Consider the following 24,351-nt stretch of genomic DNA (forward strand, 5'->3'; position numbering starts at 1 on the left):
GAAGTATTAAAGATCGATTATGGATTACTAACTTTGCCGTTTGCATAGCAACAAGTGATGGGTAGAGACAGGGAGATTATTAGGCATCTTTGGCAGTAAAGTGAAAAATTAGAGTTTGGTGGGAGAAAGAGTATGCATAATGAGGTAAATTGGTGGAACATACCTTGGTGGTGATTATATGAGGGGAAGTCAGGAATGTTATAGTACAGCAGTGTGTTGACAACTGTTTACCACTGATTTCCTTCGTCTGGGTTCTGAAATGTTGTGTAAAATACAGTGCCTACTCCACAGGAGCTTAGAATCTCAGAAACATTACATCCTGTCAGTTAACTGATTCATAGTCTGAACTATTAGGGAAAAAAAGCCAACATTTTTCCATAGTAATGATTATTAATATCTGTTGCATTAATTATTAGATCTAGTAATCCTTTGAAATGTACCCATGAAGAAGAAGATTAAAATTGATGCTTGGATCTTATAAATATTCTATGGTTGTGAACACCTCAATCTGAACATAGTAGGTTTTAAACATGTGTTATGAAATAAATAACTTCTTTTTCTGATTCCTCCCTGTTCCAGATGATTACTGTGAATGCTTCCTTGTTTCCTAGCTCTGTGGCCAACTCATTAATAGCAGTTGGAAATGACGGACTTCAAGAAAGAGACAGAATGGTCCGAGCATGCATTGCCATTATCTGTGAACTAGGTCAGAATTGTCTTCAAGTAATACAAATGAGGCGTTTTAGAAAGTATATATATAAGAATGTAACATTTTTAAATGTGAACTGGGTCAGAATTTTCTTCAAGTAATACAAATGTAGTATTTTATTATTATTTTTTTTAAAATTTTTTTTTTTAACGTTTATTTATTTTTGAGACAGAGAGAGAGAGAGCATGAACGGGGGAGGGTCAGAGAGAGGGAGACACAGAATCCAAAACAGGCTCCAGGCCCTGAGCTGTCAGCACAGAGCCCGACGCGGGGCTCGAACTCACGGACCGCGAGATCATGACCTGAGCCGAAGTCGGCCGCTTAACCGACTGAGCCACCCAGGCGCCCCAACAAATGTAGTGTTTTAGAAAGAATATAAGAATATGATATTCTTCAAATGCCTTTCATACATGAAATCTTAGTCATTGATACAAAGATATGAAAAATTTAGCTTATCGGATTTTAGGAATTGTCCAAATTCCAGTAATTAGAATAAAATCCTTTAAAGTCTGGGTCTCAGACATTAGTTAACCACACTGTATCTTGATGTGAGTTAAAACAACAAACTCCATCATACATTAAAGAAGGAAGAAGAATCTAAATGCAGAAGCATTAAAGAGTTAAATGGGGGAAAAACGGGGTAAAAAATGGATGAATATTTATCTGATCATTGTAAGGAAGAGGAGTCTTGAATTATCAAAAAAAATCAAACAGATTTCAGCAGCTATAGATTTGATTGTAAGGAGACAAGAAAACATGCAGTACTAGAACAAAGAAAGAAAGAAAGAAATGGTACAGACATGATTGGCAAATAACTTACTCATATACAGATCAGTAGCAAAAATAAATAATTCTCAAAGAAATACATGGCTAATAAACATATTTAAAAAGTTCAGCCTCTGCTAGGAATTTACCCAAGGGATACAGGAGTACTGATGCATAGGGGCACTTGTACCCCAATGTTTATAGCACTCTCAACAATAGCCAAATTATGGAAAGAGCCTAAATGTCCATCAACTGATGAATGGATAAGGAAATTGTGGTTTATATACACAATGGAGTACTACAGGGCAATGAGAAAGAACTTAATATGGCCCTTTGTAGCAACGTGGATGGAACTGGAGAGTGTGATGCTAAGTGAAATAAGTCATACAGAGAAAGACAGATACCATATGTTTTCACTCTTATGTGGATCCTGAGAAACTTAACAGAAACCCATGGGGGAGGGGAAGGAAAAAAAAAAAAGAGGTTAGAGTGGGAGAGAGCCAAAGCATAAGAGACTGTTAAAAACTGAGAACAAACTGAGGGTTGATGGGGGGTGGGAGGGAGGGGAGGGTGGGTGATGGGTATTGAGGAGGGCACCTTTTGGGATGAGCACTGGGTATTGTATGGAAACCAATTTGACAATAAATTTCATATATTGAAAAAAAAAAAAAGTTCAGCCTCACTTCAAACCAAAAAATACAGTTTTAAATGGTAAGATAATTTTTTTCCCCACCAAAATTAGAGCTGGTATAGGTTAACATTCACTCTTGGTGTAATAAATTAATGACAGAATTTAAACTAAATAAGAGAATCAGACCCTATTATTGAAGATTTAGAAATACATTCACAATACCTGTGAATTTAAAGACAAAGTCAGGGGGCCCCTGGGTGGCTCAGTCAGTTAAGTGTTGGACTCTTGATTTTGGTTCAGGTCATCTCATGGTTGTGCGGTTGAGCCGAGCCTTGGGGGTGCTCAACAGTGGGCGTGGAGCCTGCTTAAGATTCTCTTTCTTCCTCTGCGCCTCCCCCACTTGCACACACACTCTTTCAAAAAAACATAAAAGTAAGAAAAATACGACAGTCAGAAATTTAATTAAGGACTTTTTTTAAATTAAGTACTTTTTAAAAAAAGTCTAATTTTAAGAGAGAGTGTGTAACTGGGGGAGGGGCAGAGAGAGAGAGAGAGAGAGAGAATCCCAGGCAACTGCCAGCTCGGAGCTCAGTGCAGGGTTGATCCCATGAACCATGAGATCATGACCTGAGCTGAAATCGAGAGTCTGATGCTCAACTGCCTGAGCCACCCAGGCACTCCCTAATTAATGACATTTTGAAAATAATGAAAATTTGACATGTCAGTGTATGGGATGCTTGGGAAAGCTATAGTTAGAGTTAACTTACTGTAAGATGCTTTTATAATTAAGCAAAAAGCATTGAAAATGAGTACGTGAGCCCAAGAAATAGAAAAAGAAGGAAAGAAAATCAATTTTAAGGTAAGCAGGAGAAAAGCAACAATGAAGAGTCTTAATTAAAGAAAAAAATTATTGGAGTGCCCGGGTGGCGCAGTCGGTTAAGCATCCGACTTCAGTTCAGGTCACGATCTCGCGCGGTCCGTGAGTTCGAGCCCCGCGTCAGGCTCTGGGCTGATGGCTCAGAGCCTGGAGCCTGTTTCCGATTCTGTGTCTCCCTCTCTCTCTGCCCCTCCCCCATTCATGCTCTGTCTCTCTCTGTCCCAAAAATAAATAAATGTTGAAAAAAAAAATAAAGAAAAAAATTATTTAAACAATCTATGTCAGGGGCATCTGAGTGGCTCAGTCAATTAAGTGTCGGACTCTTGATTTTGGCTCAGGTCATGATCTCATGGATGGTGATATCCGAGCCCTGCCCCCAGCTCTGCACTGACAATGCGGAGCCTGCTTGGGATTCTCTATCTCTGCCCCTTCCCTGCTTGCGTGCACGTGCTCTTGCTCGCTCTCGCTCCCTCTCTCTCTCTCTCTCTCAAAGTAAATAAACATTAAAAAAATCTGTTAATTGGAAGAGAAACATACACAGGTACACAAACATATACACACTATTGTTTGAAAAACATAGAAACAAAAGATTAATATACAAATGAAGAAGAAAATAGGAGCTTTTTAATTATGAGATAATTTTTATGTATATTTGAAATGAATGGATTTCAATCAACTAAAAATAGAAAATAGATCAAAAACCATAAAAGTACTTGATGAAATAATTGCCTCCAAAAAGACTCATTCAGGTAGTTTTGTCTTAAAAAAATTGTTTCAAGGAACAGAGAGAGTTCTTATATAGTATAATATAAATGAAAGTATTAAAATATGGAAACCTACCAATTTTTTAATGAAACTATCATTTTATATACATATACACATAGATACACGTATACACACACATACCTATACACATACATAAAGTAAAATAATTAGAAGCCTCCTTTGTTTACATTCTAAAATATTTATCTCAGATCAACATTCTATATTCTTTAAAAAAATTTCTTTTAATATTTATTGTGAGAGAGCAAGCGCACGCGTGAGCAGGGGAAGGGTAGAAAGAAGAGACACAGAATCTGAAGCAGGATCCAGGCTCTGAGCTGTCAGCACAGAGACCGATGCAGGGCTTGAACCCACAAGCTGTGAGATCATGACCTAAGCGAAGTCTGACGCTTAACCAACTGAGCCACCCAGGCACCCCAACATTCTGTATTATTTTTAATGGTGGATCTCTATAAATACTACAAACGTTAAATCCTAATTTGTATTGCTAAAAACTTTCAGCCAAGTTAGTAAGTTTAAATAATAAATGAAGTTTATGTGTTGGAAAGAAGATACTCTTTGTAGATGATATATCTGGAAAACTCAATCAGCTGAAAAACAGAACTTTAGTAATTCAATACAGTGGCAACATGTGACAGTATAGATTTGATAGATTTGTGTTTCTGCAATAATCAGTAAGTATAATAGAAAAAGATACTATTTCCAAAGTAGAAAAGAAAACTGTATATAACAAATAAACTTAGTAAGAAATATGGAAGACTTGTGTGTGTGTGTGGGGGGTTACTTTTGACTTTTGAATTTATCCAATTGATTCTCAATAATATACAACTAACCTATATGGGTTGAAATGAGAACATTGGTTGTCTGTGTAGTGGAAGGGGTGGTGTTAGGGAACTTTCTAGGATGATGAAATTTGTGTATCTTGATTGGATGTTGGTAACGAGAATAAAAATTACTCAAAATTTGTTGAACTGTAGCATTAAGATCTGTGGATTTTACTGTATGTAATTATGCCTCAATTTAGAAAAAATAGAAGAAACCTAATTCTAAAATTAAGCTAGAATAAACCGGAGAGATCCAACCATGTAAACATTTTTGAGAGACAATAAATGGAAGAGAATGGAAAGGTTTTTATTTTTAATTTATTTTTTAAAAAGCTATTAAGCTAAATTATTAAGAGAGAAAAAAGGAAAAAGAATTGAGTTGCAGACTCTGGTAAATAGAAAATTTTAGTGTATCAGAAGGATAAAAATCAGGTTGGGAAACATGCTGGGATAATTGATTAAACATTTGAAAAAAATTGAGCTATCAATGCAAAACTCAATTTCCTGACAGATTGAAAACTGAAATGGTGGTCAATGAACTCATTTAAAACACATATGTACGCACATGATCAGAAAATGCCTGATCTTTTAAGGGAGCTGTTTCTGAGCTTAAAATCTGAAGTTAAATTGCAAAACAGATAAAAGGTTTGAAATTGGTTGAATAATTTCTTGCAATTGGTATGGAAGAAGAACTATTCCAGTAAAATATGGACAAAGGACACAAAAAAAGCAATTCAGAGATGTTAAAAAAATTCAGGGTTTGGGGAGGTATATTCAGTGACTCTTATTAGATATATATTATTCATGTTTTAAATGTCTTTGACTAGAAAGTTTTTCAAGTAAGAAAGGAAATTAAGTTTCAAAATAAAATCCCCGATTTATTACTTTTTATTATTTATCTCCTACGTAAATTTATTAAGTTTTTCTTTTTTATTTTAGCACTTCAGAATCCAGAGGTGGTGGCCCTTCGAGGTGGACTAAACACCATCTTGAAAAATGTGATCGATTGCCAATTAAGTCGAATAAATGAGGCCCTCATTACTACAATTTTGCACCTCCTTAATCATCCAAAGACCCGACAATATGTGCGAGCTGATGTAGAATTAGAGGTAGGAACTTTAATATCCTTTTCTAGTTTTAAGATATGACTTTAAGTACATACTTTGAAATTTTTAAGTTAACAGATGCAGCACAGCATTAATTACCAAACCTAAATTAATGAAGACTGGCTTATCCCCAGCAGTATTTTATAACTCATTCAGTTTGGACTGAATTGAAAATAGTCTTCTCAAGAATATTTCATCAACATGTAAAGTGAAGTTGTTTTTTTTTTATTATCTGTGAAAACTTTATTAATCAAATTTGAGCACAAGTCAGGTTACATACACATTTGTTTAAGAGAACCATTTCTTTTTAAGAACTTTAGTACGTTGTGTGAATAACTCCTGCTAATTATATACTACTTATTTGTTAACCCATGCTAAAATTCTCTGAACTTGGAAATACTTGTTAGCAACTCAAAGAAATAGAGTACGAATCTTTGTTTTTAAAATACTTTACAATTTAATATTTGGGTATGAAATTATGCAAGGTATAAAAGATGTATTGTTCTGTCATGTATCTGTCTAAATTATTTTATGAAAGTTGTCTTAAATCTTGTAGTCTGGTTTTATTAGGGCTAGTAGAAATATTTGAGATTATAAAAGTGACAGCCTTTATAATTAACTAACATATTTAAGTACAATATTCTCCTTAGTTAAGTGATTTCAAATATGTTCATTATTAATGGGAGTCCAATGGGAATAAACTAGCACTTTTGATATGTTTAGCCTGTTTTTTTTTTTAACCAAGTAGAAAAACTATAATTTTAGCATTGGTGAGACAATTATAGTAAAGGAAGGTAATATAATAGGCCTGTTTATTATTCCTATGTAATTATAAAACAGATTAGCAAAGACTGAAGTGAAAAAAAAAACCCTCAAAAGAATATGGCAGACATTTAAGTACACTAGTGTCTTTGCTTGTATATACTTCTTTAAAACCACAAATGTTAGTTCTTTTTTCCTTTAACAAGATTTCCCCAGAATAGCATAGTAATTTGGAGCATAGACTTTGTACTATACAGATCTGGTTTTGATTTTTTTGCTCAGTGACCTATTAGATTTATGACTTTGGCTAAGTTATAAGCCTTTCTTGGGCCCATTTTTGCTTAGGTAAAATGAAGGTCATGGTTTTCAACTCAAAAGATTTATTGTGAACAGTAAATACTATAATAATAGTAGTGGTAGTAACACCAGCCGACACTCATGTAATGCTTATAATGAGTTAGACAGTATTTCTGGGTACTTTATATATGTTGATTCTAATGTACATAAAATGTTTTATTTAATACCTAGCACATAGTAAATATTCACCGAATATTGGTTACCCTGGATATTATTCATCATCATTATATAGTGTGCCAAGAGAATATTGTCCTCACTTTTATTAATTATATGTTACAAAATGTGATTCTAATTTGATACTTTGATTTCCATTTACTGCATACAGAAGAACTGTTTTCATTGCTACCGTCTCTATTGTTAGCCCCAAATCTTCCTCCTCTTAAAAATCCCTTTTTAAATTTACCCTGGCATTTATTTCTACTATCTGGGATACGTTTTAGCCTCAGACAGAAAAATGTATGGATTTAATATAATAGTGTTATCAGAATAGACAGTCTATCAGGGTTGTAAATTAATTGTAATTTTTTTATAGTAAATTTTAAAAAATGTATTTTTTAAACTCCTACTTCAGAGTAGAATGGGATAGCTCATAGCATCTGTTATGGAAACTAGAAAAGCTGAATAATTAGGAAAGTCATATATTTAAAGCAGTATAGAGCTGTGTAAGCAGTAAAATTCTAGACAAGGAAGATTCTTTGAGAGTTGCCCTGAGCACCTAGAGGTGCCTTTGGGGCATTTGCAGATTTGGGGCCTAGGCTAACGGCTAAGAACATGACGTGGGCCTGGTAGAAGACCAGACTTACTTGGCAGTCATGCAGGTATGGAGTGACAAGCCTAGAAACAGGAAAATTCCTCAGACCACGTCTGATTTACCCCTTTAGACATTTGCTGAAACAAGACTGTGCAGGGCAAAGGCTGTGATGTCCAGTCCTGAGGAAAGCATGGTGGAATATGCTGCAGCCCCCAGTGCATGCAATTGCAGATGGCCTGTAGGAGGAGCCGTGGGCAAAAGTTGGAAGGCCTAAAAGTCGTGAATTTACACTGGTTATACGCAACTACTTTTTTTCTTGGGGCCACTTATTAATATATAATTAGAAGCTGAAAATCCAGGTAGGCCTTTGCTGGGATCAGAAAACCAAAAGAGCTTTTGGCATTTGTGTGGTACTAAGGTGACAGAATTGGATCTTTCATGGCTGATTTCCTGTTCTTGACACTTCCCAAATTCTGAAGCCATTCTGGGTGGATAGCTAAAGATCTAAGTTCGAAACTTAGGAAATATGTAGAAAAGATCCCTAGTCTCTTATTGCTGAGGAGAGAAATAGTGGTTAAGCTCTGTTGAAAGCACCGGAATATCATACTTCAGGAACATAGGAAAACCAAAGGTATACTTAGTCTCAGAATTACAAGGTAGTCTCAATTTAACTCGGTTGGTGATAAGGATAAGATGATCACCACCAGCCCCCATTAATCTACCTAACAGAGGAAAGGATAAACCACCTCTGGTTGAGATAACATCGCTTAGACCTTTTATAATATTCACAGTGCCTGACATTCACTTATTAATTTGAGTGTCATGCAAAAAGATACAACCATATGACTAAAAACCCAAAAGAGAAACATGCCCACAGGTGATCCAGATAGTGCAGGTAGAGGGAAAAGATTTTAAAACAACCATGAGTAATTTGTTCAGGAAAATGAAGGAAGAAAATAGATGAAATAATGGAGAATTTCACCAGATAATTGGAATATACAAATGAATTCAATGGAAGTTCTCGTACTGAAAAATAGAATACCTGAAATTCTGAACTCAATGAAAAATTCATTTTGGACAAGAAGATATTATTATTAAATTGGAGGAAAAGTCAATAAAAATATCCAGGGTAAAGCACAGAGCGGGGACAAGAAGGAAATGAACAGAACACAACAAAAGTGATAAAACAGAACTTTGTCTTTAGAGAAGAAAGAGAAAATGGGCAGAAGCAAATATCTAAAGAGACAGTGGCCAGAACTTGTTTCTAAAAGTGATAAAGCTTCATGTTCACAAAGCTTAGAAAACTCCAAATAAGGAAATACGAAGAAAACAACATGTATGCACATCATGGTAAGATTGTTGAAAACCAAGATAAATAAAAATCTTGAAAGCAGCTCCAGGGGGAAAAGAAAAAACGAAAAGACATCACTTTCAAAGGAACGTAATAGCTGATAGCTGATTCCCAACAGAAATCATGGAAACTAGGAGATGGTAAAATGGTATCTTTAGAATACCCAAAGAAAGAAACGCCAGCCTAACCCAAAGAAAATGTCTTTCAAAAACAAAGGGAAAATACAGATGTTTGAGGCTAAGAAAAATGAAGAAAAGACCAAAGAGAATGTAAAGAAACAGTACGCTTTCTTGGATTATTTGCCCTTATGTCTGGAAGACACTATAACAGCCCAAGGGGAGAGGTACGTGTGGGAGGAGCTGAGCTCTGTTGCCAACTAACTAGCACATTGTGAGTGAACCATCTTGAAACAGTCTTCAGGTGACTCTAGTTTTGACAGTATTTTGACTGTAGTCTTGTGAGGGACCCTAAACCATAACTGCATACCTAAGCCTCTAGTAGATTCCTGACTCACAGAAACCATATGAGATCATAAATATTTATTGTTTAAAAAATGAGACACACAAAGAATGGAAGAGTAAGGGGAGTCCTCAGAAGGAAAATGATCTAAGACAGATAAGGAAATGTTGGAAGGAATGATGCATGATAGAAAAGGCACAGAGGTGACTAAATATAAAAGAATACCGATTGGCAAAAGTCATTTTAATAATGTCTTATGTATTTTTTTTTTTTTTTTATAAATTTTTTTTTCAACGTTTATTTATTTTTGGGACAGAGAGAGACAGAGCATGAACGGGGGAGGGGCAGAGAGAGAGGGAGACACAGAATCGGAAACAGGCTCCAGGCTCTGAGCCATCAGCCCAGAGCCTGACGCGGGGCTCGAACTCACGGACCGCGAGATCGTGACCTGGCTGAAGTCGGACGCTTAACCGACTGCGCCACCCAGGCGCCCCTAATGTCTTATGTATTTTAAATTCTGTTTAATATTAAAAATTAGACCACAGTAATGCAGGAGGCACAATGGGAGGGATGGTAAACCTGATACAGTGGTTAAAAGTTTAAAATGAGTGAGTTTAGCAAGATTGCTGAATACAAGAGCAATATACCAAAATAACTTGGATTTTTTTATACTAGCGTGAAAAGAAGAATGAATTTATAAAATAAAACCACTTAATAATGTTCAAAAAGAAGCAAAACTAAGTCATAGTTTTAAAAGTCAGGATAATAATCTGGGGGTAGGTAGTGACTGAGTCGAAAGAAGGAATAAGGAGACTTTAAGGATGCTAATGTTTTCTTCCTCTGGTGCCAGTTATAGGAATGTGCTTAGTTTGTGCTTAGTTACACCTCAATTTAAAAGTTAAAAAATTCGATTGGTACATGAAAAAAATCACTCAAGTATATTCCTTAATGATGAATTTGGAGAAATAAGTCTCTCAAATAGTATACCCAATCAAAGATATAGATAAGTGAAATTAACTTTAACTTATTACAGGAAGAATGCATTTTATGATAAGGACCATTTTTCTTCTTCTTTTTCTCCTTTATTTTTATTAGCGAATTTTAGCACCCTATACCGATTTTCACTACAGACATAGTCCAGATACAGCTGAAGGACAACTCAAGTAAGTACCACTGGTTCCTAATAACTTACAAGGAAGTGTGTTGCTGTTAAAGCTTTTAGATTTGCCTGATTGCTTGTAGAGCCAGAACATGTAAATTTAAATAAATTTCCTGTTTCATGGAGTTATGTTATAGTTCTCATAATATAATTAACTGTGGTTTAAAAAATTAAAAATAAGCTATGAGAAATTTAAAGACTTGGAATTAAGCTCTTAATGAAAAAAATACAAGATGGGCTGTGGTAGAAACCTAGATCTTTGTTTTTCTCTTGTATGTATTTTTAGCATAATTGCACTGAGAGACTAAAAGAATGAAAAATGAAAGGGAATAGAATGAAGAGCTACCCTAACAAACTGAGTAAGCAGAAAGATATACTCTGTAGAATTTTGAAAGTAAAGTTAGTAAGGAAATAAAAGGAGAGAGAGAAAAGGTTGTTTTCTAGAAATAGGGTAATTTTCAGAGTTTTTTTTGGAGAGAAAAGCACATGTTCACTAGGTATTCTGAGATAACTGTAAATTGATTCAGGGAATCAGTGTATTATCAATGTATTACTGTATTATCTGTGAAGATTTTGCAGAGGGCATAATTACAATAAATATATTATGAAGTGTTTTTCTAGTAGAATTGTTTGATTGCAGACATAAATAAGCACTTACTTGATAGATAGTATACAACTTAAAATTCTTAAGTTTTAGAATATTACGAAACGGAGATTTTTTTTTTTCATTTTTATGAAATAGTGGTTTTAGATCTTTAATCACTTCTATCCCTGTGGACTCATCACACCCTAACATTTCATGATCTGAGCTAAGAAATCAAAAAAGATGTTCTCTAAGACTTCTCAAACCTTACTCCTTATGGATTGGGATTCTTTTAGCCCCTTTCTTGGCTTTTCCTTATGATACTTAACATTGTCCTTCTTGATGGGAGAAATACACTTTCTATTGCTACATGACAAATTACTATGAATGTAACAGCTTAAAATAACATCAGTTTATTAACTCATAGCTCAGTAGGTCATAAGTCTGCACAACTCTTATCTGGGGATTCTGATGAAAAATCCATTTCCAAGCTCATTCAGGTTGTTGGCAGAATTTACTTCCTTGCTATTGTAAAACTGAGTTCTCGGTTTCCTTGCTGTCAGCTGGGCCTACTCTCAGCTTCTGAAAGCCACTCTCTTTCTTTGGCACATGGCTCCCTCTGTCTTCAAACAGAAAAAAATTCCTGGAACCCTTTACTTTGAATCTCTCTGACTTTCTCTTCTACCACCAGCTGGTGAAAGCTCTCCAATTAGATCAAGACTACCAGATGATCTGCCAGGCTGTATAACATAAATTAGTCACAACGTGGCAGTGATACCATATTCACAGTGTCGAGGGATTAAGGCATAGAATCTTCAGGGGTTGGAGGACGTTTTTAGAGTTCTATCTACCAGGATGAATGAGAGATGAGCCTGGGTATTTTTTTAGAGTTGGAGAGGGAAAAGTACATTCCACCAAAATCCATCCTTACCTGTTTGGTTCTACATATTCATTAAGTTCCTAGAGTATGGGTATTTCCTAGAGTATAGGTACATTATGGCCAGGAAACAAGGAAATGAGTGATTTTTTAAAAAAAATGCTACAAATTTATTGAATATGTTAAAGAATGGATTACCAGGCAGTCACTATAGGTGTGTCATTCACATTTTTTTAAATGTTTGTTTGTTTGTTTGTTGAGAGAGAATGCATGAGCAGGGCCCCTCTCTCGCTTGCTCTTCCTCTCGAGAGACAGAGATCCCAAGACAGAGATCCTCTAGAGAGACAGAGGATCCCAAGCAGGGTCTGCACTGTTAGCTAAGCCTGACACTGAGCTCAAACTCAGGAACCCTGAGATCATGACCTAAGCTGAAACCAAGAGTCAGACACTTAACCAACAAAGCCATTCAGGCTCCCTTGTCACTAACATTTTTAAGAGAAGGAGCACCAGCTTTATCCCATAGTTGTCCAGTTCTCATTTCTTTCACCATCTCATCTCCTCATTTCAGTTTCTGTTGCATTCTCATTTATTTGATGCTGCCAAGCTTAGGGTGGTTTGTTTGTGTTTATTGTTAAGTGTTTCATTCCTCTTTTGTAGACTCTGATTACTCACCATTCTTTTAACTTGATTTTCTGTCTTTTTTTTCAATCCCCTCTGTTTTTGCTTTCTAAGTTCTCAATGTCTGTATTCTCAGACCTGTTTAAGGATTTTATTAGGAAAGAAAAAAGATAGCACAGAAAAAAACAGACACAGAATAGAGGTGGGGTTGAGGTGGCATAAATAGTGTAAGATTGCTATTAAGTATTGAAACTGGCCATAAGCCATACATGGAAAATATATAATGAATGTAAATAGTTATATTGCTTAATTAGCGGTCATGAACTATTGTATGGGAAAGAACAAGTGAGACAGTTTGGATATACAATTTTAAGAGAAGAAAGCAGCTGTTGATATTAATATCTAGTTTTTTAATAATATCAGTGCATATATGGGTTGTTGGGCTTGCTTGTTAGAAATGTTCAAATAAATTTGGGCAAGAAGTTTCAAGTAAAGAGAATACACGTTGGGGCACCTGGCTGGCTCCATCGGAAGATCATGTGATTCTTGATCTTGGGGTCTTGAGTTCAAGCCCCACGTTAGGAGTAGAGGTTAAATAAATAAATACTTAAAGGATTACATGTGGCAAAAGTAAAAGGTAATTTTCTTTGCTAAGCCTTCTGACAGAGATACTTATTAAATAGGGTGTTGCTGCTTCTAGTGCTCAAATTTTTTTTTTTTTTTAACGTTTATTATTGAGAGACAGAGACAGAGTGTGATCAGGGGAGGGGCAGAGGGAGAGGAAAACACGGAATCTGAAGCAGGCTCCAGGCTCTGAGCTCTCAGCACAGAGCCCGACGCGGGCTTGAACTCACGAACCGCAAGATCATGATCTGAGCCGAAGACGGACGCTTAACTGACTGAGCCACCCAGGCACCCCTCTAGTGCTCAATTAAAGGTGTTAATGAGGTATCTAAGAATAGTTTTCAGAAAGAGTAGAAAAAGTCGAACTAAATTAAAAGTGGAATTTATAACTTATTTTAAACCAATATGTTGGGAATTTTAAATTGGGGTGGGAGTCAGTATATAATTGGGTAATTTTCTTTGAGGTAGATTTTTTTTTTTAATGTGTTATTTCCTGTGTGAACATTTAAATGTTAATGATAGGTTTATTTCTAATACAGTAGAAAAAAATCACACTTTTTTATTTTAACATTTAATTTCTTGGGTCTCTGCTCCACTTTCAAACAGAGAAGACAGAGAAGCGAGGTTTCTAGCCAGTAAAATGGGAATCATAGCAACATTCCGGTCATGGGCAGGTAAGTTACTCTGCTGCTTTAACATCCAGTAAGAAAAACTTGATTATTTTTTCATATGTTAAATTACTATTGCATCATCTGATTTAGATGTTAACCTAGTCTTAACTTTATACATTATTATTAGAGTCAGAGGGATTTGTACAAAATTATTAAAATGGTCTATTTGTAAGTCAGTGTGCTAATGATTACCAGAGCAATTAAAAAGTCTTTCTGTGGACATGAGCTTTCATTTGTTCTGGGTAAATACCCAAACAGAATTTCTGGGTCACAATGTTTATGCATGTTTAGTTTTTTTTGTAAGAAACTGACAGACTTTTTCTCAGCATACTTACACCATTTTGTACCCCCATCGTCAGTGTATGAGAGTTCCAGTTGCTCTGCATCCTTGCCAGCATTTCGTGTTGTCTTTAATTTTAGCCGTTCTGATGGGTGTATAGTGGTATCTCATTGGGAATGTTATTTGGATTTCCCCAATGACTGAATATTGAATATTTTGTCCGTGTTTATTGGCTCTTCACATAACTTCCTTTGTGACATAATAATGTGCTTAAAATTGTTTGATTTAATTATTTCACTTAAAATTTTGATCTATAAAGATTAATTGAAGTCTGTCAGGTACAGCCTTTTGTGCATTCAATAAATTTTAGAATTAAACTTTTAAAAGACAAAGCCAAGCAAGTTTTTCACTCCATTTTAGGTTAAGAAGGTATTATATAAGAAAGACAGAATGTTGTCTTACTCTCTCTGGTATTACTTTCTGAAAACCAGTCATCAGTAAACAGGAGTAGTAGACAGATTCATGAACATTTTTGGGTATGAAACAAATAGAAGAAGGAATTTAAATGATAAAGTTACTAATAATCTCTAGTCAACAGGGAAATGTTACTTCTGATAACCAAATAATAGCACAGTTTTGGAAATTATTTGGAAAGATACTGCAGATTTTATATTATGAATACTATAGATTTTTTTTGAAATTCAAATCAGTAATTTCCCTTTTTATCCTTTGTAGGTATTATTAATTTATGCAAACCTGGAAACTCTGGGATCCAGTCTCTAATTGGAGTACTTTGTATACCAAATATGGAAATAAGGGTAGGTAAAAGTTACTCTAATTGTTTTATTCCTAGGCTTTTAACAGAGGAGACTATTTGTTCAAAAAAAAAAAAAAATCTATTTCAGGTGTTGCCTTTTCCTTATTCTATATCATAGGTCATTTAAAAAAACACATGAATAGGGGTCCCTGGTGGCTCAGTTAAACGTCCAACTTCAGCTCAGGTCATGATCTCATGGTTCTTGAGTTCTAACCCGTGTTGGGCTTTGTGCTGACAGCTCGGAGCCTGGAGCCTGCTTCAGATTCTATGTCTCCCTCTGTGTCTCTGCCCCTCCCCTGTTAATGCTCTGTCTCTCTCTCCAAAAATGAATAAACATTAAAAAAATTTTTTAAACAAATACATGAATAAATGTATACTGCTTAGTTGAACCCTAAGGATAATGTGAAAAATTTGAAATACTGATGTTGTTAGGAACTGTGGCTGTATTAAAAACTGGATTAAAATATGAAATCAATTGTACTTTATTCATTAAAAAATGCAAACAATGTGGAAGGGCATTCTCATAAAAGGTTCAAGCAGTACAGAAATATATTTAGTAAAAACTAAATACAGTATTTATGTATCTTATGCCTTCTAACTTATGTTTTCATAATGTGTATGAGTGGCGGTTTTTGTTTAAAATTAGTTTAATATTTATATGCTTATTAGATATATTCCTAAATTATTAATGCATAACAATTTATATTAAACAGCTGAAACAAATTGAAGTTGGAGGAAAAAAATTCTTTGGTGATTCTTCCTTCTCCACTTAAATGTTTTTGTTTTAATTGTGTTCAAAAGAATAAATTTGCCCTTTTCTTGTTTTTCTTTGTTTGAACCAAACCTGGAGTTTAAAAATATTAGAAAATATTAGCCAATGGTGCCTTGCTTAATGTGAAGTGAAAAGCATTTAGAACGGAAGTGGAAGGATGTGATTGTAGATGGAAAGACCTATAAGCAGGGAGCTAAAGGTTAGGGCAATTCACTTGACTGCTTACTTAGCAGATGGTGAAAGAACATGGTTTTGGGAGTCTGGCCAACTCAGATTTGACTCCTGATTTTACTATTGATAGCTCCATGACCTTGGGCAGATTACTTTTAACCTGTAAATCTATTTCTCCATATCTACTACAATGGGGATAATAAAAGATTTATTGGAAAGATTAAATCGTGTATATAGTAAGCATGCTGTAGTTATCTCTTGTGTAATATAGGCCTGATATGGTAATTTTCTTTTTTTTTTGGTAATTTTCTAACTTATAGACAGTAGTTTTGTCTTTATCAGTAATTTATTCTGTGAATAGGACATTTAAAAAAATCTTTTTTCAATTTTTTAGTTTCTTAATTTAAATGATTCATTCCATAAAAATAAATGGACTGTATTTATTTGCACTTGTAGCGAGGTCTGCTTGAAGTACTCTATGATATATTTCGTCTTCCTCTACCTGTTGTGACTGAAGAATTCATAGAAGCACTGCTTAGTGTAGGTAAGTATCGAAGTACATTTGTATCTGTTCCTATATTGTAATTTTTTAAATGATTTATCTGATAGAGGCAGAGTCCTTTAGAAGCAAAATAGTGAACTAAATATTAAATATCATCTTCTTATTGCATCATCATGGAATTGATATGAAAATAAAATGTCAAATAAATTTCTAAAAATAAGAAATTAAAAATTTTTTCCCATGACCCTAGCTGTTGCATATGAACAGTGAAATTAATAGAAAGATGGACAAATTTGAAAGGAAGAGAGGAGATAAGAAACTGATGTCATTCTCAGATTAGATTATCTTATTCTCATTTCGTTTTAGCCAAGTGATTCCTAAGTCCCAAAATGAAAGAAGTTTAGATCTGTGTACATCAAGAAATCAGTTTTTTCTGTATGCCTTTTCAGTCTATTTATTTAACTAACATTTTAAAACATTATTTATAGCCTGACTAGCTGATGGTTAACTGATATGTTTTAGTGATTTTTTTCATTTTTTTCTAACCACCTGGTTTTAACCATTTAGATCCAGGCAGATTCCAAGACAGTTGGAGGCTTTCAGATGGCTTTGTAGCAGCCGAGGCAAAAACTATTCTTCCTCATCGTGCCAGATCCAGGTAGAATTTTGAGAAATAGTTCAAATTTATTAGTTACTGTTTTTATGTTCAATTATGTAATATATTGAACAGTATTTAAACTGTTTCTGTGCTGTGTTTATTTCTAGGCCAGACCTCATGGATAATTACTTGGCACTGATACTCTCTGCATTTATTCGTAATGGACTTCTAGAGGCAAGACTTAATAAACCTTAACTTTATTTTATTTTTTAAAATTTTCTCTGACAGAGTTCTTTCAGAGCAACAGGCATATACGATGCATACATTTCTTCCTAGATACTATTTTGCAACTATAATATTTTCTTTCTTATTTTCAAAGGGCTTGGTTGAAGTGATAACAAACAGTGATGACCATATCTCAGTTAGAGCTACCATCCTCTTAGGAGAGCTTCTCCATATGGTAAGTTCACAACTCCTGATTATGTTTCATACCATTTACTGTTTTAATTTATAAAAAGGTTATTTTAATAATGTTACTTTGTAGTACCTCAAAAAGTAAAGTTCATTTTTTATTTGTCTTTACATTGCAAAGAGCCTTGATGCCTTGTATTTATCTATGTGTGTGTGTGTGTGTGTGTGTGTGTGTGTGTATTTATGTATAGGCTAGTTTTATAAATGGAACAAATGTAAAAATTAAAAAGTACTGAATATTGGGACGTCTGGGTGGCTCAGTCTGTTGAGCGTCCGACTTCGGCTCAGGTCATGATCTCACGGTCTGTGACTTCGAGCTCCGCATCGTGCTCTGTGCTGACAGCTTGGAGCCTGGAGCCTATTTCAGATTCTGTGTCTCCCTCTCTTTCTGCCCCTCCCCTGCTCATGTTCTGTCTCTGTCTCAAAAATAAATAAAAAACATTAAAAATAAAAAGATTTTAATAAGTACTGAATATTGATTTTTATACTCACTTTTGATACTGACATTTTGAGTCCTATAAATCTTAATGTATCTCAGAAAGATATTCTGCCTAATAAGCAAGAAATTACAAAACTAGATATTTTTATCAGGTAGCAGTAGAAATAATATGGCAATCAGTGCCTGAATTTTATTCATTATATTTTTAAAATATTTCTTGTGTCGAGTTAGCCTAACATGCAGCATATACAGTGTGCTCTTAGCTTTGGGAGTAGATTCCCATGATTCATCGCTTACATTCGACACCCGTGCTCATCCTAACAAGTACCCTCCTCCATGCCCATTACCCATTTTCCCCACACTCCCCTCTCGCCCCATCAACCCTCAGTTCTCTGTATTTAAGAGTCTCATGATTTGCCTCCCTCTAACAATTTTTTTCCCTTCCCTTCTCTCATGGTCTTCCGTCAAGTTTCTCAGATTCCACATATGAGTGAAAACATATGATATCTTTCTTTCTCTGACTTATTTCACTTAGCATAATACCCTCCAGTTCCATCCACATTGTTGCAAATAGTGCCTCAATTTTAGAAAACTTTGTGAAAATTTTCTAAATAGAACTCCCTTGTATGAACACATTTTTCTCTGCACACTTGTGGGTTGAGGTTTAGAGGGTGAGAATCTTTTTTTTTTTTTTTTTTTCCTTGATTTTTGTGACATCAGTAACTTCTGGAAAAAAGGAGCTAATAAAGTGATCTGACCATTCTCTAGTCCCAGCAAATCAAGGAATGGGAGAACTGATTGTTTGCAAGATAGAAATTCCTGTTTCTAGGTCACCTATTTGTTAATAGAATGCTAAATAAAAGGAACCACTTTCAATTCATTAAGGAAGAAGTAACCCTGTGGCAGATCTTTTAAAATTATGTTATGGTTTTCTCTTATTGGCAGAATACTTTTTATTTCTGTTGTTTCAGTCCTCCCCCACCCCTAGTGTTTTGTATTTTTTTTTTTCCACATAGCAGCTGGGCTCTGTGAGTGAGATAAAGAGAATTTAACAGAGTTTAAGAACTGTCTTGTTGGGGCGCCTGGGTGGCTCAGTCGGTTAAGCGGCCGACTTCGGCTCAGGTCATGATCTTGCTGCAGTCCGTGAGTTCGAGCCCCGCATTGGGCTCTGTATTGACAGCTCAGAGCCTGGAGCCTGTTTCAGATTCTGTGTCTCCCTCTCTCTGACCCTCCCCTGTTCATGCTGTGTCTCTCCCTGTCTCAAAAATAAATAAAACGTTAAAAAAAAAAAAATAAAACTAAAAAAAAAAAAGAACTGTCTTGTTTATCAGGGAGTTGTTCAGCCCTGTGCTGCATTCTCATTCAGCCTATCCATGGAGGAATTAAGTAATATTACAGGTTTGTCAGATCTGATTTTTATTTTAATTCTTAGTATATCATTTTCTATAAGGTTATCAATATCTAGAATTAGTTGCTTTTAAATGAAGGATTTTTTAAAAATAAATTTCATCTGTTCCTTTCCTCCCTGACCAGAGTTCTATGATTCCCTTGAAATATAAAAGCTGGTCATTTTAAGTATATTGGTGTTAGTTCATTGTTTATTATCTTTCTTCATTGATAGAAAGCAAATTGAGTGGTGGGTTTTGTTTAGAAAGCAGGATTAATTATAGCACTGGATCTAAGTTTTGATATGTAATCCTTTTAAATCATTTAAGAATTGAATTTAATTGATTACTGCTTAAAAATTATAAAGTTATAATATAGGATCTATAAAATTTGGAGTTTTATTAATGTGAGTCTGTATCTTTATTCTGTCTCATCCTTGTTGAAAGTAGATAAGATAAAAAATTATAAATAAGTGTACTGGAAAGTCATTAAGTTAATTTCATGAGTAAAGCCTTTAGTATTTTATCTATGGATATTCTAGAGTAAAATATTTCTACTTATCAACTCTTAAAAAATGTTATGTTTCATTTTAGGCAAATACAATTCTTCCTCATTCACATAGCCATCATTTGCACTGCCTGCCAACCCTAATGAATATGGCCGCATCTTTTGATATCCCCAAGGAAAAGAGACTGTAAGTATCAGAGCTCTGTAGCAAAGATTGTGTCTGATATTAATACCCACTTAGATGACCTTCTCTTCTTTTTAAAATTTTTTAGGTTTTTTTAAATTGTTTTTTTAGGGAAGCCTCATAGGTAAAGGAAAATTAATAGTATTATTTAATAATTTGTATTTTAGGCTACCAAGTATTATAGTTTAGTAAAATCAGGTTTTTCTAGCATATTTCTGGACAAGGACATCCATCTACTTCATCATTAAAATTGTTGGTTGAGAATTTTTTTGACTGTTTATGTTTTCAGCAGCAATTCAGGCTCTTTTTTTAATGTCTAAAATATTTCAAGTTAACAAAGCACAAATATTAACAATGTATTCTTTTATGTGTGTAATTAAAAATGTTGAAATTTAGTAACTCATACTGTAGGCATTGAAGTAAACTAAACTCTTAATACTGAAGTAGATACTACAAACAGAATTTTTAACCTAGAGTATGGTAATACAGCTGTAGCTCTGGTGGAATTTCAGTGCTAATAATAACATATAATTTAAAAGGTAAAGATGAAGAAGCTTGATTGGAAAGTGCTAGTAGGAATCTTTTCATTTAGTTAAGATTATGTCTAAGCAGGGGTGTTTTTTCCTTTTTTTTTTTTTTTTTATTCTGCCTATTATCAGAGAAATCTATATATTTGGACTTTTTTTGGTAACGTTAGTAAAATGCAGTTCATTAGCTATTCAGAACTATGAATTTTTATTAACAGTTCCACATTTCTTCAAAGTTAGCTTTTGGGTGCCTGGGTGGCTCAGTTGTTAGGCATCTGACTTTGGCTCAGGTCATGATCTCATAGTTGCTGAGTTTGAGCCCCACATCAGGTGAGCTCAAGCCCTGCATTGGGTAACACATGAGCCCCGCTTTGGGTGAGCACAAACCCCACTTCGGGCTCAGCTCGTGCCCTGCTTTGGGTAAAACACAAGCCCTGGGTGAGCCCTGCTTCTCTCTCTCTCTCTCTCTCTCTCTCTCTCTCTCTCTGCCCCTTGCTCATTTGTACCCTCTCTGTCTCTCAAAAAAAAAAAAAAAGTTTTTTAAATTCAAAAGTACATATACGGGCCTCACTATAAATAAATAATGTATTTACTTATTAATTTTAATTTTACCTATGAATATACTATTACTTAGTACACTGAAGATCCCTAAAAGCCATAGGGATCATCTGTCTCAATTCTAACTCTAGGTTTCCATTAGTACTGATAGCTTTCAACTTTTTTCTTTGTTAAATGTATTAATGTAAACAATCTCTACATCCAATGTGGGGTTCGAACTCATGACCCTGAGATCAAGAGCAGTATGCTGTACTGACTGAGCCAGCCAGGGCTCCCCTTTCAGTTTTTATTTTAGTAGTTAACATGATGGAAAAATGTATTTCCCAAAGCCTGGTAGACCTAAACTCTCTGGGTTAGATTATGGCCATGAATTTTAGGGTTTATGAAGAATTCAAATTTACCTTCAAAATTTCAGTAATAACAGTCTTATAATGGCTTTTGTTTTTGTTTTTCTTAGCTCAGCAAGCTCTCTTTACTTCTAAATACTTGCTAATCTGAACACATCTCAAGGTTTTTAAATTTAAATCTGATTTGTATTTACCAGAACTTCTGTAGTTGAGACTTGATTGCCACCAGATTCTTGAGAACTGTGCTTTTATGTACCACAAACAAGGAATTAAAAACAATATGTGAAAGGATACCATTTACAGTTGTAGATCAATGGGGGAAGTAGAGACTGTACAGGTTGATACTGGAATCATCGATTATCCACAGGGAGTAGAAATGAAATATTCCAGTGTCATACCATAAATAAAAATCAGTTTCAGATGTATTAAGGATTTACATGTGAAAAGCGAGTTTTTTAAACTTTTATAAGAAAATAGAGAACACTAGATTTCAGACTTTGTAGTTCTTAAAACCAATAATATAAAAAGTGCCCACCGCCACAGGAAAAATGATTAGTAAACACATATTTAGTTGGCTCTAAATAATTTGTGTTTCTTCATACAAATCAGCAGTGTTCTTGATATTTTTTTTCTTTGTGGTTCCAAATTTGATTAAATGATTTACTTTTTAGTAACAATCTCTGGCCTTGAATTTATATATTTTACTAGAATAATTTACCAGATTGATCTCTTTAAAATTATGCTAGCTTTGGGGCACCTGGGTGGCTTAGTCACTTGAGCATCTGACTCTTGATTTCAGCTCAGGTCATGATCCCAGGGCTGTGGGATTGAGCCCTGCAACGGGCTCTGCGCTGGGCATGGAGCCTGCTTAAGAACCTCTCTCTCTCTCTCTCTCTCTCTCTCTCAGTAGATAGATAGCATAATGCTAACTTTGCTACAGAACTAATTCAGTTTTTTTTCATTAGGCGAGCCAGTGCAGCCTTGAACTGTTTAAAACGCTTCCATGAAATGAAGAAACGAGGACCTAAGCCTTACAGCCTCCATTTAGATCACATTATTCAGAAAGCAATTGCAACACACCAGAAACGGGATCAGTATCTCCGAGTCCAGAAAGATATATTTGTTCTTAAGGTACTGACATGAAATACCGCAGGTTTTAACTTAGTTTCCTAATTTTTTAGCTGATGGATTTTAATGTGCATATACTTGCTTGAGTTTGCAGTTTTATTCATGCTTATGGATCTTCAAATGGCATTTCAGTTTTATAATGACCAGGTAGTTTAGAGCTATGTTTTTATAACTTTTTAAAGTTAAAAAGCCTTCACAATTCATCCTTAAATGAAAAATCTTTTTATTTTTAAAATTTGAACTTAGTCTTCTCAATGTGAAGATAATTTGCTTTAATTTTCCTTATTACTTTCTGATGGTCTTAGGATACAGAGGAAGCTCTTTTAATGAACCTTAGAGATAGCCAAGTCCTTCAACATAAAGAGAATCTTGAATGGAATTGGAATCTTATAGGGACCATTCTTAAGGTATGGCAGGATACTTCTTGGTCATGGCTTGATTGGCTTCATTTTATTATTCATTGTAATTCATCACAATTAAATGTTTGGGAATTGATAAATACATATATGATATAACATATTATGTTTTTCTAGTGGCCAAATGTAAATCTAAGAAACTATAAAGATGAACAGTTGCACAGGTATGTAACAACTGTTTTGCATTTAAATCGAAAGAACTTAGATTTGAATTATATTATGCCTAATACCCATGAAAAGTAATAATTGGTATTTTAAAGATACATACATACATTTTAGTGGTTGGTATTTAGTAGGTACATGTATACATTTTTGAGTTTTAGTCTTATAACCCAAAATCATCAGCTAATTCTTTTTCTAGTTATTTATATTTTGGTTTTAGTTTTAGAACACTTGATGTACTTCAGATAAAATTTTCTCAGATTGGGGTAATATCAACCATATGGTAATCTTAACCCTAATGTGTGAGGATGACATAATAAGGACATAGTGTTTCCCTCTCAAAATGATGGCCATTTTTACTGTTCTGCTGCTACGTGCATTTGCATCTGGCTTTGGAGGGTTATTCATACGTCCTCCTTTTTACATTCCCCTTAACCAAGTTGATGCTCTCCACACTTTTTATAAAACAAGCTAATGTTTGTGGCATATGCAGTACTTAAGCTATGTGCTGCTCTCTGGTACCCTGTGCATTTGTGTTATCCTGAGTTTAGACTCATCAACCACCAGTACTGATCTCATTTAATAAAATGGCCTTCATGTTTTTGAAAAGTTCATGTCCTTAATTATTATTTGGTTGTATTCATCTACTCATAATGCTTAACTTAATATCTATATGTGGAATATATATGAAACATATAAATTTACACTGGAATAAAGAAGCATAGCACTAACTTCTCATACTGCTTGAGAACAAAGATGAAGTCTCATTCAACTTTGTTTCTCCAAATCCTGAGTTTGGCACCTTTATTGGACTGAATTGTAGTGCATGAAGTTATATTGAACTAAGTTAGATGGAAGCTTAGACCATAATGTTGAAAGTTATAAAGCTGAAAGATCACTAATTGTATTCATTGCTTTATAAATTAAGTTGCCTGAATTTTACCTGCAACTTTTATGCTTGACCTTTTGTCTAATTGTGAAAAACTGACAGAATTGTAGTATGATACATTTTGCTTACAATTATCTAGTGTAAGATTATTTTATAGAGTCATGGAACAGAGATCGTCACAAAATACAGAAGAAAGCTTATATTCAGGTGGCTTCTTCATATATATCTAGCCTTATCTTCTAGCTAGTTATATCTGCATTTTTCCGGCTAGCATCTTTGCTCTCTACTAT

At 34.6% G+C, this 24,351-nt stretch overlaps 1 protein-coding gene across 8 annotated transcripts in view; it reads left to right on the top strand.

Annotated features, from left to right (window-relative positions):
• Positions 1-24,351, top strand: part of RICTOR (RPTOR independent companion of MTOR complex 2) — a 119,238-nt gene that overhangs the window by 63,367 nt on the left and 31,520 nt on the right. For all 8 annotated transcript variants that reach the window (XM_030330811.1, XM_030330828.1, XM_030330819.1 and 5 more), the window contains 13 exons: positions 580-706; positions 5,529-5,698; positions 10,471-10,538; positions 13,843-13,910; positions 14,923-15,005; positions 16,404-16,491; positions 17,017-17,107; positions 17,215-17,281; positions 17,427-17,507; positions 19,937-20,037; positions 22,432-22,597; positions 22,900-23,001; positions 23,128-23,174. In XM_030330811.1, the coding sequence (XP_030186671.1) occupies positions 580-706; positions 5,529-5,698; positions 10,471-10,538; positions 13,843-13,910; positions 14,923-15,005; positions 16,404-16,491; positions 17,017-17,107; positions 17,215-17,281; positions 17,427-17,507; positions 19,937-20,037; positions 22,432-22,597; positions 22,900-23,001; positions 23,128-23,174 (1,259 nt within the window). The remainder of the gene's footprint in view (positions 1-579; positions 707-5,528; positions 5,699-10,470; positions 10,539-13,842; positions 13,911-14,922; positions 15,006-16,403; positions 16,492-17,016; positions 17,108-17,214; positions 17,282-17,426; positions 17,508-19,936; positions 20,038-22,431; positions 22,598-22,899; positions 23,002-23,127; positions 23,175-24,351) is intronic.

This window comes from Lynx canadensis, chromosome A1 (assembly GCF_007474595.2).
Source record: "Lynx canadensis isolate LIC74 chromosome A1, mLynCan4.pri.v2, whole genome shotgun sequence".
In the NCBI taxonomy this organism is placed as follows: Eukaryota; Metazoa; Chordata; class Mammalia; order Carnivora; family Felidae; genus Lynx; species Lynx canadensis.